The following is a 14,989-nucleotide window of genomic DNA, read 5'->3' as shown; positions in this document are numbered from 1 at the left end:
ATATGTTGCAAACAGACACTCAGGAAGGATGTCTGTTGTTGGTCAGGAGGGCAAGCGGCTCTCCTTGACCCTGCCAGCTCTTCCCTTTCATAACCTCCCAGGGCCCCCTTTTTCCTCCGTGCTGCTAAAGTTTGTTGGGTTATGATTTTAAGTGCTGGAAGCGCAAAGAAGAATCAGGTACCCATGTCTTTGTCTGTTTGGTTTAGTCCGCTGCGATCACTTACTGGGTGGACATCAGGAACCTCATTAACTGTATTAATCATAGAATCATAGAATGTTAGAGTTGGAAGGGACCTTGCAGGTCATTTAGTCCAACCCCCTGCGCTCTGTAGATGGTCATCCAGCCTCCACTTGAAAACGTCCAGCGTAGCATCCACCACATCCTGAGACAGACTGTTCCACTGCTCAACCACTCTCACAGGAAGTTTCTCCTGATATTTAGCCGGTAACGACTCCCTTGTAATTTCCACCCATTAGATCTAGTCTCGCAGGATTAAGACTGAATTTAGACGCCGTATTATTTCTCCTCTGCTATACCAAAACTAGTTAGTCTCTTAGGTGGTCACTGCAGCACAAATACCCGACTGGAAAAAGTAGACATTCTTTCCTTGTTCAAAGAATGGGAACAAAAGGAATTTGAATATGAACCATATGCATTTTATCTGAGTGGGGAAAAGGTAGGCAGAAAGTGATTTTATTTATAGATAGATGGATTACATATGTTACCTACAGGAATAGTAAGCCAGCATACCCTAGTGCAGTGGTGGCGAACCTATGGCACGGGTGCCAGAGGTGGCACTCAGAGCCCTCTCTGTGGGCACACGTGCCATCGTCCCAGCCAGGCCCAGACCATCATTAAAGTGTCGAATTCTCTGCCAAATAATTTTAAGTAAATGAAAGCATTTGGGATTGCTTTCCTTACTTTGTTTGGATCATCTTAAGTTAATGTATGAGTTGTTTTTTCTAAAGTAAAACCTCAGTATTCAGGTTTAATTGCCGTGTTGGCACTTTGCGATAAATAAGTGGGTTTTGGGTCGCAGTTTGGGCACTCGTTCTCTAAAAGGTTCGCCATCACTGCCCTAGTGTCACGTGGCAGAGTGAGCTCCCATCTCTAGCCCCAGCTCCTGCCCACCCAGCAATTCTAAAGCAAGAAATTGCAAGTAGATAAATAGATACCACTTCGGTGGGAAGGTAACAGCATTCCGTGTGCCGGCCACATGACCACGGAAATGTCTTCGGACAGTGCTGGCTCTTTGACTTGGAGACAGAGATGAGCACCACCTCCTAGAGTCAGATTCGACTAGCTTTCAAGCAAGGGAAACCTTTACCTTTATACTCAACAGATGCATTACATATATTGAAAATTCCCTGAAGTTACTATACTGATGAAAGCTCCAGGTTGCTGAGAGAGCCAGTTTGGTGTAGTGGTTAGGAGCGCGGACTCTAATCTGGGGGAAATGTGTGTGATTCCCCACTCCTCCACATGCAGCTGCTGGCGTGACCTTGGGTCAGTCATAAGTTTTTTCAGAACCGTTCTCTCAAGGGCAGTTCTCGAGAGAGCTCTCTCAGCCTCATCTACCTCATAGGATGTCTGTTATGGGAAGGGGAAGGGAAAGGGATTGTAAGCCACTTTGAGTCATCTTCTTTTTCTTCTTCTCTTCTTTGTTGATGGAAAGACACACACCCTCGATGTACTAGGGTTGCTGGTGTTCCTTCCTGCTAATTTAGACTGGATCCAACCTGTTGGATTGTTCCATGAAACAATTTATTGAGACAAGTTTACAAAGAGCTAATATCATGTCTGTCACTTACCAGTTCTTCCCAGGGGTTGAACCCAGTAACCAGGTGGTACTGTTTCAAGGTATCTCCAGGAGATGTGATGTCCATAGTACCATCCTCAGCAGAATTATAACTGGGGATGGGACAGCACCAGCAGGGGACAGGTTGTTGTTTTTTTTACCAGATTCAGGTTGGGAACCCTTGGAGATTTGGGGATGGAAACTGGAGAGCACAAAGACCTCAGTAGGGTAAAATGTCATAGAGTCCCCCCTCCAAAGCATCCATTTTCTCCAGGGGAGCTGATCGCTGTAGTCTGGAGATGAGCTGTAATTCCGGGGAATCCCCAGGTCCCACCTGGAGGCTGGCATCCCTATGATGTACCTTCGCAAGGGTATTATATGGATTTTGTTCATTGCTATACCTTAGGTCTGAATTTTGTTCACCCAGAATCCTGTACATAACATTTATTTAACAAAAAGTAATGTTTAAAAGTAGCAGGTATTTAACACAATGTTAAAAGTTAAAAATGGACCTAGTCGTATGTGTTTTCAGACCTCAAGGAGCAAACTGGATATGAAACTGTGATTGTATCCTTGATGTGCAGTTGTTGCGAAAAGCTGTCACAGGAGAACCCCTGATGGGGAATGGGTATTTAGTACCCCAGTTATTTCCCTGATCAGAAATGACCCAAATGTAGGGTCACTTAGGGTTTTCTGTGTTACCCTGTGGAGACAGTCCAATCACTCTTTATGCTCTCTTACCAGAACTGTAATCGAGTGGTCTGAATTGAAGGGAGAATGCAGAAAACCCAGATGACGGGTGGGATCCAGACTAAATTGTCAATTTCCACTGATGCCCCCTTTCCACCGCAGTCCCCCGATGGTGGTCCCTGGGTTCCCTAGATGGTTGCCAACCTCCAGGTAGCACCTGGAGATCACCCACTATTAACAGTTGATCTCCAGATGACCAAGATCAGTTCCCATGGAGAGAATGGCTGCTTTGGAGGGTGGACTCTATGACATTATACCCTGCTGAGGCCCTGCCCTGCCCATGCTCCCACCCCCCCAAATCTCCAGGTATTTCCCAGCCTGCAGCCCTAGTTCCCTGACTCCCAGGAGCAACATTTTATGGACATCAGTGGCCTTAGATGGGGGAAGGGGGGGGGCATAAGTGTTCCTTCCTGCTAATTTAGACTGGATTCAACACGTTGGATTGTTCCATGAAACAATTTATTGAGACAAGTTTACAAAGAGCTAATATCATGTCTGTCACTTACCAGTTCTTCCCAGGGGTTGAACCCAGTAACCAGCTGTTTCAAGGTATCTCCAGGAGATGTGACGTCCATAGTACCATCCTCAGCAGAATTATAACTGAGGATTGGACAGAACTATTGGTCTTCTCCACGTAGTGGGGATACAAAGAACCCACCAGAATCACCTGATATTTATTTATAATCCATTGCTTACAAAAAACAATTATACCTTCTTACATATATACCTAAAGGCTACGGTTGACACCTTTTCGATTAGATTCTTCCAGCATCCCCGCATCCTCTCATGGGGTCTATTCAGCAGCATTTAGATTTCATAATAATCATCTGGCAATGCTGTGGCTATAGTGTATCTAGATTTCAGTAAAGCATTTGACAAAGTTTCTCATGATATCCTTGAGGATAAGCTGGTTAAGTGTGGGCTGAATGGTGCAACGGTTGGATGGATTCATGGTTGGTTGAAAAATCATACCCAACGAGTGCTCATAAATGGCTCTGCGTCTATGTGGAGGGAAGTCTCCAGTGGAGTGCCACAGGGCTCGGTCCTAGGCCCGGTGTTGTTCAATGTTTTTATAAGTGACTTGGAGGAATACATAGAGGGGATGCTTATCAAATTTGCAGATGACACGAAGCTAGGTGGGATTGCTAATTCTGAAGAAGACAAGAGTCAGGATTCAAAATGATCTAGATAGGCTAGAACAGTGGGCTGAGACAAATAAAATGAATTTCAATAGTGATAAGTGCAAAGTCCTACACTTAGGTACAAAAGATCAAAGGTACAGATATAGAATGGGAGGGACTTGGCTTGACAGCAGCTCGTATGAAAGGGATCTAGGTGTTCTGGTTGATCACAAGCTAAACATGAGCCTGCAGTGCGATGTGGCTGTGAAGAAAGCTAATGCAATCTTAGGATGCATTAACAGAAGCATTGTGTCCAGATCACGGGAGGTGGTCGTTCCGCTCTATTCTGCTATGGTCAGGCCTCACCTGGAGTACTGTGTCCAGTTTTGGGCACCACATTTTAGGAAGGATGTTGACAAGCTCGAGCGTGTCCAGAAGAGGGCAACCAGGATGGTGAGAGGGTTGGAATCCAAGTCTTATGAGGAAAGGCTGAAAGAGTTGGGTATGTTTAGCCTGGGAAAGAGAAGGCTTAGAGGGGACATGATTGCAGTCTTCCAAGTATTTGAAGGGCTGTCATGTAGAAGATGGAGCAGATCTATTCTCTCTTGCTCCGGATTGCAAGACTAGATCGAATGGGTGGAAATTACAAGGGAGTTGTTATCGGCTAAGTATCAGGAGAAACTTCCTAACTGTAAGAGTGGTTGAGCAGTGGAACAGTCTGACTCAGGAGGTGGTGGATGCTCCTTCGCTGGACGTTTTCAAGCGGAGGCTGGACGACCATCTTTCGGGTATGTTGTAGGTATGTAGGACTATCTTTCAGCTATGCTCCTGCAGAGTGCAGGGGTTGGACTAGATGACCTGCAAGGTCCTTTCCAACTCTAACATTCTATGATTGTATGATCTTGAATGTGTAAGTGGAGAAGGGGAGTGGAGAAGCCCCTACTGCCCACCTTGACCCAATAACAACATTAGTTTAAGAAACAAAACAAAGGAGAGGTCATTAATGACTGGTTAACATAGATGTGTGTGTATAACTTTTCTTTAAAACAGAGTGATTGCAATATGAAAAGCAAACAAATTAACAATAAAATCCCCACAATAAACTTCCATGATATAACGCAGTATAGTACTAGGCCCCAAGTACTTGTGAATGTCAAAGTCCCACAGTTATACCTTCTGAAATGTTATTTTGTCATTAAAAAAAAAAGACCAAATGTATGAGGGTCCCTCCCCTACACTATTTCCCTAATTTAAAATACCCCATTTTAAATAGCTTTAAGTCTTGGTAAAGAAAAAGACCATCGTGCTCGGAAAAGTTGAAGGCAGCAGGAAAAGAGGAAGACCCAACTTGAGATGGATTGACTCAGTCAAGGAAGCCACAAGGGCCTTCAGTTTGCAAGACCTGAGCATGGCTGTTAACTATAGAATGTTTTGGAGGACATTAATTTGTAGGATTTCCATTCTGCACTACTAAATGTGGTGCCTTCCATGGCAATAAATCAAGATGGGTAGCCGTGTTAGTCTGTCTGTAGTAGTAGAAAATAGCAAGAGTCCAGTAGGGCCTTACAGACTAGCAAAATATGTGGCAGGTTATAAGCTTTCATGAGTCACTGCTGACTTCTTCAGATACCAGAAGAAGAAGAAGAGATTGGATTTATATCCACCCTTCACTCGCAGTCTCAGAGCAGTTTACAAACTCCTTTCTCTTCCCCTCCCCACAACAGACACCCTGTGAGGTAGGTGGGGCTGAGAGAGCTCTTTCAAGAACTGTCCTTTCAAGGATAGCTCTGACAGAACTATGGCTTGCCCCAAGGTCATCCAGCAGCTGCGAGTGGAGGAGTGAGGAATCAAATCTGGTTCTCCCAGATTAGAGTCCACACACTTAACCACTACACCAAAGAAGGGAGCCGAGGGAGCATTTTTTATTCAGGAGAAGGTGTGAAGAGTTAAACCCAGCTTCCTCAGTGCCAAGGCTGTAATCGACATGGTCTCTGTAATGTCCTTCTTTGGCTGTGGGTTCCTAGGTTGGGGTACTCCCGCTCTCAGGTCCACTCAGCAGAGACAAGCTGGCTCAAAACATTAGCTTGTTTATTTGCAAGAAAACAGGTCAAACAACCTACAACTTTAGCTAACCTGCAAAACTGGAAAGTGAACAAGGGCTCCACCCAATAGGACCAAGCTAAATCACGAAAAAAATGGGGGGGGGAGCAGACTGTTCCATTGTATACATACATGTTTACAATAAATATACCACAGTCTCTCCCCTAGAAGCTATTTTTCACATTCAAATTGCAAATTGCATGACAGACACCATAAATCCAAATGATCTACGGATTATAGGCAATGTGTATTGCTGATGTGTATCTATTTTTTAAAATATCAACAACTTTTTTTCCTCATTGAAACGTGAGAAAGATTAAGGAAAAATAAAATGGGGCCAGGGTACTTCTCCTGTACTGTCCAGCCTGCCAGTTATGATCCTCTTCCTAAGCCCTTCTCTCTGTGCAGAGTAGGGCTGCCAAGTGGGGGCGGGTGGCGGGTAAACCCCCGCTTTGGAGGCCCGATTTCCGCCACCGCGGAATTGGGCCCTGGGGGGAACTCCACCCCCCGAAGTACAGTGTGGTTGCGTCACCAGAGGTGACGCAACCACATTGCTCACTTTGGGGGCGTGGCCCCGATCATCAGAGGGGAAAACCCCTCCGACGATCGGGCCCACGCCCCCAACGTGAGCGACGTAGCGCATTACTTCTTGTGATGTGCTGGCGGCGTGCGTGCGCTTTGCGCGTGCGCACTCACATCCCCGGAGAGCTCCCGGAGCCCGCCAAGGCTCCCCCGCCACCAAGGTAAGTTGACTTGGCAACCCTAGTGCAGAGTAAGACAGGTTGTGACTGGAGACAGGACTTCATTGGACTGGAGACAGGACATCTTTGGTGGTGGCACTTCACCTTTAGAATCCCCCCCCCTTGAGGATTGCCTGGCATCTCTTTGAGGTGCCAGGCCAAAACCTGTCTCTTAACTTGGGATTTTTATGTTATTTACTGATTGATTTGATTTATACCCCACCCTCCCCGCTGAAGCAAGCTATTTTATGGTCTGCTCTTAGCCTGTGGACTATTCTATTAATATCATCTTAGTCTGCTTTGTTTGTTTAATCTCCTTTTCGGCCCTGGCTTCAGCATATTTTTATTGGTCTGCTTTTATTTATTTATTGTCCCAGCTTAGCTAGTTTTATTACATCATTTGCTTTATTGACTTTTTAATTGTCTCGATTGGTTTTGTTTTATTATTTTAGTCCTCAACTGCCTCCAGCAGGTTCAGAGAGGCAGCATGCAAGTTTTCTGAAGGAATAAATAAAATACATCTTCGATGCAAGCACTTGGAAAATAGTTTTGCAGTCCTAATGGGCTAATGATTCACTTTTTCTCGGAAAAGAAAACGGGAACAGGGTTACATTTTCCTTTCAGAAACTGATTAATGCAGCGCTAAGCAAATTAGAAGAGGTCTTACGTTGACCCTGAGAGGTTTCTTAGTATACGAAAGCACTAAGAACGGCTTATGAAATTAGTTGAGATATTTAGATTCACTTTGGGCTTAATTTTTTAGCATATGAACTAGCGTTCAGAAAATGGATTTCAGAAAAGGTCAAATACAGAGGCTTCCAGTGGCAAATCTGTGACGATAATTTCTTGCTGTTTGTTGCCCTGCCAAGTACAGGTGTGTGACTTTAACTGATCCTGACTTAACTAGGGAGGATTTTATGGAAGGTTAATACACAGACCCTCTGGCCCAACTCCTGGGCAATTTGGGAGCGTGTTTGAAAACAACGATGTTCAAATATGCCCTTTTCACTTTTATGCCACTTAAATGCAATTAATGAAAAAAAAGTGTCACATTGAAAGGTAAAAATTCTAGTACATTTCATTTGACGGTCATGGGGAAAGCAGGCCTAGCTTTGTTCGAAGTAAGGTTTGAAACTGAAAATGGAATTTTAAAAATCAATATAGTAGGCCCATGATTTGTGTGTTAAGTGTCCTCAAATCACATCCAACTTAGGGCAACCCTATTGAATTAATGACCTCCGAAATATCCTATCGTTAGTAGCCTTGCTCAGGTCTTGCAAACTGAAGGATGCGGCTTCCTTGACTGAGTCAGACCATGTTTGGGTCTTCCTCTATTCCCACTGTCTTCAACTTTTCCTAGCATGTTTGTCCTTTCCAGTGAGTCTTGTCTTCTCATAATGTAACCAAAGTACATTAACCTCAGTTTGGTGATGTTCGCTTCCAAGGAGACTTCAGGGTAGATTTCATCTAGAACACACATTCGTCTTTTTGCCAGTCCATGATATCCTTAAAACTCCAGCCCCACATTTCAAATGAATGGCCATGATCTTTGGTAATAATTGTTGAAAATGCAGCAACAGTGAAGCTCAGTATTCTGTACTGCTGTTGGGCTGGGGCTCAGTGGTATATAATCTCTTTGCATGCAGGAGGTCCCAGGTTCAGTCCCCAGCATCTCCAGTTAAAAAGGATTGGGTAGTAGCAGAGGTCGATTCGGGGGGGATCGCGGGGGATCGCAGTTCCCCCGGGTGAGGTGCAGGGGGGCGGGGCACACGACGAAGCCCCGCCCCCTTCTTCCGGCCACCCCCTGCTTCCAGCCTCATTCTGTTGCAGAAGGAGGAGGAAGCAGGAGGGTAAGTTGGCGTCCTCCCCCTCTGCCTGGCCGAGGCCACTCCACGTGGCCTCTGCAAGGACTCCCAGCCCCATCCAGGAGCTTCCCCGAGGTAGCTGTGTTAGTCTGTTAATGCAAAATAGTCCAAGAGTTCAAATAGCACCTTTAAGACTAACCTTTAAGACTAAGACTAACTGAGTGGTGGGTGTGGCCTTATGACACACTTCCGGTGATGTCAGGGGGTGTGGCATATGGTAATGAGTTATGCTAATGAGTTCCCCTAGCTCTTTTTCTACGAAACAACCCCTGGGTAGTAGTTGATGTGAAAGACCTCTGACTGAGACTCTGGAGTGCTGCTGCCAGTTAGAGTCAACAGTGCTGACCTTGACTGAGAAATGTCTTGACTCAATATACAGCAGTTTATGTGTCTGTGTGCTTTCAACTATGTTCCGTCTCCAGCTACCCAGAACTTAACAAGTATCGTAGTGAACTTTCTTCTCCTGGGGTGATTCCAGACACCAGGGTAGAATCGAAATTGTTAGGCTTGTTTTTCACTGTGAAAAGTGTTGCAGGGAGAGAATATGAAAATGTTCATGAAAACCTTCTACCTTCCCCTCCTTCTCACTTCCGAAGATACCTATTCTCAGCCATTGTTCCTCCGTTCTGCTGGGGGTGGAGGGAGCAGAGATGAATAAATATTACTTTTTTTTAATATGCTGTCATTGTGAGCCGTTTGATGACGCCCAGGGTCATTGCTGATGTTCTCGATTTGTGTGTTTCTCTCCTACATTTTTAACACCATCATGAGTTTATGCACTATTGACTCAAAGATCAGGTTAAAGTTGCTTAAATTTAATAGGAAATATTCAGCTTGAACAAATGGGATATGGTGAGGAAATAAAGACACCTCCCAGGTCCAGATCTCACAAAGAGAGCGCAAACACAGAATGGTGAAGTCAAACAACTGAGGATACAGAATTTGGTGGCATCCTGATGTATCAGGGATGAAGGTCTTTGTGTGGGGAAGTTCTTCTGTACCGTGCTATTTGCAGTGGGATCCACATTAAGATGTGCATCTCAATGTGAGAGAGTAATGGCCTAAATTCTCAGCAGTGGGGACAATTTCCTCTAGCCTACCCACCAACAACATGTTTCAGGTCAATACCTAACAAATAACCCTATTCCCCAACTGTATTGCAAGACCTATCAATACAGACCATATGATCTCCAGTATGTGAACATTAGATGATTAAAAAAAAAAAATCACTGGTCAACCTCTTTCACAGGTCCTGTTTCAATAAAGCAGTTCAAGGCATGTTCCATCTCATCACACTTATCTGAGCAGAGGGCTCTGATCTGGGACATTAACAAGGTTTTTGCTTAGAACTAAGATTTGAGCAGCTCAGCCAGGCACGGCTGAAAGAGGGGAAGCTCTTGGCAAGGATGGGAATTGAATGGAGACAGAGATGGATAGAGCCAGCCAGTTCCTAAAAACACCTGTCACTTTGGTATATGAGAAGGGAAGGTGAAGAGGTAAGATGCATTGCTCCGTTCCCTGTGTAAAGCAGGAATCACTGCCTTGGCAGGATAAATTGTGAAGAGTTAATGGAGAAATATCCATGCCCAGATGGTCAAACACTGCAGTCTTAATGCCTTCACTTCTCTGTGTTTAATTTCCACCACAAGAGGGCGGAAGGTATTATGTTTCAGAGAGAGCCCTTTTGGTTTGGTAAGTAGACTAATCCTTTGTATGGCGGGAGTGTAAGATTTAAGTAGGGCTGAAATAACTTAGCAGACAGAAATTCTCCTCTACAAACACTGGAGTCCGTGGATTCTTGATTTCAGCATCTCACAGGAGTGCTTTCTCCCACATGCTGACAGCTGTTGTAGTATAGTGGTTAGTGCTGGACTCGGACTGTGGAGAGCCAGATTTAAATCTCCACTTGGTCACAAATCCCACTGGATCACCTTGAGCCAAGCACACCCACTTGAGCAAGTTTGGTGTGAGAGCCAGTTTGGTGTAGTGGTTAAGTGCGCGGACTCTAATCTGGGAGAACCAGGTTTGATTCCCCACTCCTCCACTCGCACCTGCTGGATGACCCTGGGCAAGCCGTAGTTCTGATAAGAGCTGTCCTTGAAAAAGAGCAGTTTCTGTCAAGAGCTCTCTCAGCCCCACCTACCTCACAGGGTGTCTGACTGTTGTGGGGAGGGGAAGGGAAAGGAGTTCGTAAGCCACTCTGAGACTCCTTCGGGTAGTGAAGGGCGGGGTATAAATCCAGTCTCTTCTCCTCCTCCTCTCAGGCTAACCTACTTTACAAGGTTGTTGTGAGGATCAAATGAGAAAGGGCAGGATGTTAAAACAGATTACCTAACCTACAGAGACTAGTTCTGGTTGTAGAGTGAGACTGTTAGCTTACTTCCAAGCAAGTTTGGTTATGGAGTCAATTGTCTGCATGGGTTTTAAGACTGGCTTTTTCTATTAAGTCATGCATTCTGGACTGATTATGGTTCTTTAATTCTAGAGTCTTTGCTCCCTTGTTTGATCTGTAGATATATTATATTGATTTTATTGTTTTAATAGCTTTTGTCATACATCTTGATGTAATGTTGAAAAGCGAGTCATAAAATTCTACAAATGAAGGAAATATTTGTTAATTGATGCTTGATATTTTTAAAGCAGCATTCTCTAGTTGGCATGCAGCAGCGTTGAATAACAGGCTGTATTTGATAGTTGGCATACAATGGTATTTTGTCAGCGATGCGATTTGATAGTTGGCTGCTTATTAGATTTCATGGTTGATACCCGCCAGTGTCAAAAAGCTGAGATACCAAGAAAACCGAAGCATTTTGATTTTGAAGTTGCACGTTCGGAACTAGTATTTGAAACTGCACACTCAGAATCTGAATGGTGAGATGTGAATTCTGGGGGTGAATTTTTAAAGAAATGAGTACTCATTTTAGCTCAGTGCTGAAGGTTATGCTTACAGTGAGGTAAGGGGTGGTCTGGAGGACCCGTAGCAAAGGACCCCCCATTCCTTGGCATCACACCCACAGGCTTTGTTCTCCAGCTACCTGTCAGAACAGAAAAGGTGGATGAACTGTTATAATCTCAATATAAGGCAACTTCTTGTGCTTGTGGGTAAAACAAGAGTGTCTTTGGACCAGGAGTGCTCCCTCCCCATACCACCTGTACAAGACACTTATTTATATCCCACTGTTCCTACAAGGAGTTCTGGTCAGCATTTCACCTCACAACCACCCTGTGAGGTAGGTAAATAATTAAAATAATTATTGTATGGCATTGTGTGTAGAATAACCAGGAGATCCTAGGATTATCTGGCAGTCACAAGTTCTAGCTCTTAGCATTAAGAACATAAGAACATAAGAGACGCCAATGTTGGATCAGGCCAAAGGCCCATCCAGTCCAACACTCTGTGTCACACAGTGGCCAAAAATACCAGTGCCATCAGGAGGTCCAGCAGTGGGGCCAGGACATTAGAAGCCCTCCCACTGTTGACCCCCCCCCCCAAGCACCAAGAAGACAGAGCATCACTTGCCCCAGAGCCCCTAGCTATACCTTGTGGCTAATAGCCACTGATGGACCTCTGCTCCATATGCTTATCTAATTCCCTTTTGAAGCCGTCCATGCTTGTAGCACCCACCACTTCCTGTGGCAGTGAATTCCATGTGTTAATCACTCTTTGGGTGAAGAAGTACTTCCTTTTATCCGTTCTAACCCGACCGCTCTGCAGTTTCATGGAGTGCCCACGAGTTCTTGTATTGTGAGAAAGGGAGAAAAGTACCTCTTTCTTTACCTGCTCTTTCCCATGCATAATCTTATAAACCTCGATCATGTCACCCCTCAGTCGTCTTTTCTCCAAGCTAAAGAGCCCTAAGCGCTTTAACCTTTCCTCATAGGGAAAGTGTTCCAACCCTTTTATCATTCGAGTTGCCCTTTTCTGCACTTTTTCCAAAGCTATAATATCCTTTTTAAGGTGTGGTGCCCAGAACTGCACACAGTATTCCAAATGAGGTCTCACCATTGATTTATATAGGGGCATTATTATATTGGCTGATCTGTTTTCAATACCCTTCCTAATAATCCCCAGCATAGCATTGGCCTTCTTTATTGCAGTCACACACTGTCTCGACATTTTCAGTGAGTTATCCACTACAACTCCAAGATCTCTCTCTTGCTCAGTCTCTGCCAGTTCAGACCCCATCAATGTGTATTTATATTTAGGATTTTTGGCTCCAATGTGCATCACCTTGCACTTGGCCACATTGAACCCCATTTGCCATGTTGACGCCCACTCGCCCATCCTTGACAGATCCCCTTGGAGTGCCTCACAATCCTCACTGGTTTTCACCACCCTGAACAACTTTGTATCATCCGCAAATTTAGCCACTTCACTGCTTACTCCCATCTCCAAATCATTAATGAACAAGTTAAAAAGCAGTGGACCAAGTACTGATCCCTGCGGTACCCCACTGCTTACCACCCTCCACTGAGAAAATTGCAGTGGACCAAGTACTGATCCCTGCGGTACCCCACTGCTTACCACCCTCCACTGAGAAAATTGCCCACCTACACTCACTCTCTGTTTTCTATGAACTAGCCAGTTTTTGATCCATAAAAGGACTTGTCCTTCTATCCCATGATTTTTGAGCTTACTTAGGAGCCTTTGATGAGGAACTTTATCAAAAGCTTTCTGGAAGTCAAGGTAAATAATATCTATTGGATCCCCCTTGTCCACATGTTTGTTCACCCCCTCAAAGAACACTAACAGGTTAGTGAGACAAGATCTTCCCTTACAGAAACCGTGCTGAGTCTGCCTCAATAGGTTTTGTTCATCTATGTGCCTACTAATTCTTTCCTTAATAATGGTTTCCACCAATTTACCCGGTATCGACGTCAGACTGACTGGCCTGTAATTTCCCGGAGCATTGTGCTCGTGGTGAGCTAGATTCATTTTTAGAGGCTGAGAGAGCTCTGAAAGAACTGTGACTGGCCCAAGGTCACCCAGCTGGCTTCATGTGGGGGAGTGGGGAATCGAACCCAGTTCTCCAGATTAGGTAGGTTAAGATGAGAGAGAGTGACTTGTCAAAGGTCACCCAGAGAGCTGTGTGGTGGCTGGGACTTTATCTCAGATTTTCCACACCCAGACTCAACATTTTAGCCGTGATCGTATACTGGTCTCTCGGCGGTGGGAAGTGCTGTCGAAGTGGCAGCCAATTTATGGTGACCCCATCGGGTTTTCAAGGCGAGAGGTGAACAGAGGTGGTTTGCCATTGGCTACCTCTGCATAGCGACTCTGGACTTCCTTGGGGTTGACTCTGCTTGGTTTCCAAGGTCTGACAAGATTGGGCTGGGCTGGCCCAACCAGGTCAGGGCACTAATCTCTTACTCCAAAACCAAGTTTATACTAGTGAAGGAATGTAAGACTAATCACAGGTACTTTTGCAGCCCTTACTGCACGATAAGAAAATTACACTTCTTTACATTGTATAAAGGAGCTGCAGTGGCTCAAGTGGTTAAGACGCTGAACTGCAGGCTGTGGAAGGTCAGTAGTTCAGCAGTTCGAGACCCGGGTCTGCCGCATGACGGAGTGAGCTCCCGTCTCTAGTTCCAGCTCCTGCCAACTTAGCAGTTCGAAAGCAAGAAATTGCAAGTAGATAAATAGGTACCCCTTCGGTGGGAAGGTAACAGCGTTCCGTGCGCCTTGGTGTTTAGTCATGCCGGCCACATGACCACAGAAACGTCTTCGAACAGCGCTGGCTCTTTGGCTTTGAAATGGAGATGAGCATCGCAACCCTGGAGTCGGATTCGACTGGCTTTCGAGCAAGGGAAGCCTTTACCTTTACCTTTACATTGTATAAAGAGTCAGTTGGGAAGACCTGAACCAGAACTCCCACCAGCTAAATTCAGGATCTTAGCTTATGCACCACCAGTGACCTGTTTCCACTCTTAAGTCTTTAGAGTCTGTTTCTGAGATTAGGCTGAGGATTGCTTCATCCGATAGCTAAACAGATCCTTCACTGGTTGTGGAGGGGGGGGGGAACAGGGGAGGTCTGTTTTCTTCTTTCCCTGCAGAGAGGCATCTGGCTGCCCACTGTTGGAGACAGGATGCTTCGTCTGATCCAGCAATGGTCTGGTCTCCCCCTGCTCCCCCAACCATGGTAACCCATTGGGGGGGGGGAAAGTCTCATCTTCCTTGTGTGTTTTTCCTCCTGACTCTTTCCATCTCCTTTTCTCTCAGAGCAAAGAAAAAGAACAAACCCTTGAACCTCAAGATCCACAACAGCGTGGGGAGCTGCGAGAACATCCCAGCCCAGCGCTCTCCCCTCCTCTCCGAACGGTCCCTGCGGTCTTTCTTTGTCGGACACCCACCTTTCCTTCCTTCTACCCCTCCTGTCCATACTGATGGCACATTCTCCACAAGTAAGTCAGACCGAAGACGACACGGGTTGTAGTGGGAGGGAAAGAAGGGGAGCTTGATGTAGAGTACTAGAAGGATGGGGCGGGGGACTACAATTCCAGGCCTTCAGAAAATCAGCCTTCCTTAGGGAGGAGAACAGAATAAACGCAACAGGCTTCAGCCAGCCTCCCATTGTCTCAATCAGGACTGAACCAAAATGGAGAGCAGAGCA

The 14,989-nt window shown here is 45.4% G+C and overlaps 1 protein-coding gene across 1 annotated transcript in view; it reads left to right on the top strand.

Annotated features, from left to right (window-relative positions):
- The window catches only part of KSR2 (kinase suppressor of ras 2), a 237,542-nt gene that overhangs the window by 84,556 nt on the left and 137,997 nt on the right, over window positions 1-14,989 (top strand). Inside the window, 1 exon segment of the mRNA XM_015413417.1 lies at window positions 14,599-14,780. Within this exon segment, the coding sequence (XP_015268903.1) occupies window positions 14,599-14,780 (182 nt within the window).

This window comes from Gekko japonicus, unplaced genomic scaffold (assembly GCF_001447785.1).
Source record: "Gekko japonicus isolate JY-2015 unplaced genomic scaffold, Gekko_japonicus_V1.1 scaffold85, whole genome shotgun sequence".
NCBI classification, from domain to species: Eukaryota; Metazoa; Chordata; class Lepidosauria; order Squamata; family Gekkonidae; genus Gekko; species Gekko japonicus.
The sequence above is the reverse complement of the archived record's forward strand: the minus strand, read 5'-3'. Positions and strand labels throughout refer to the sequence as shown.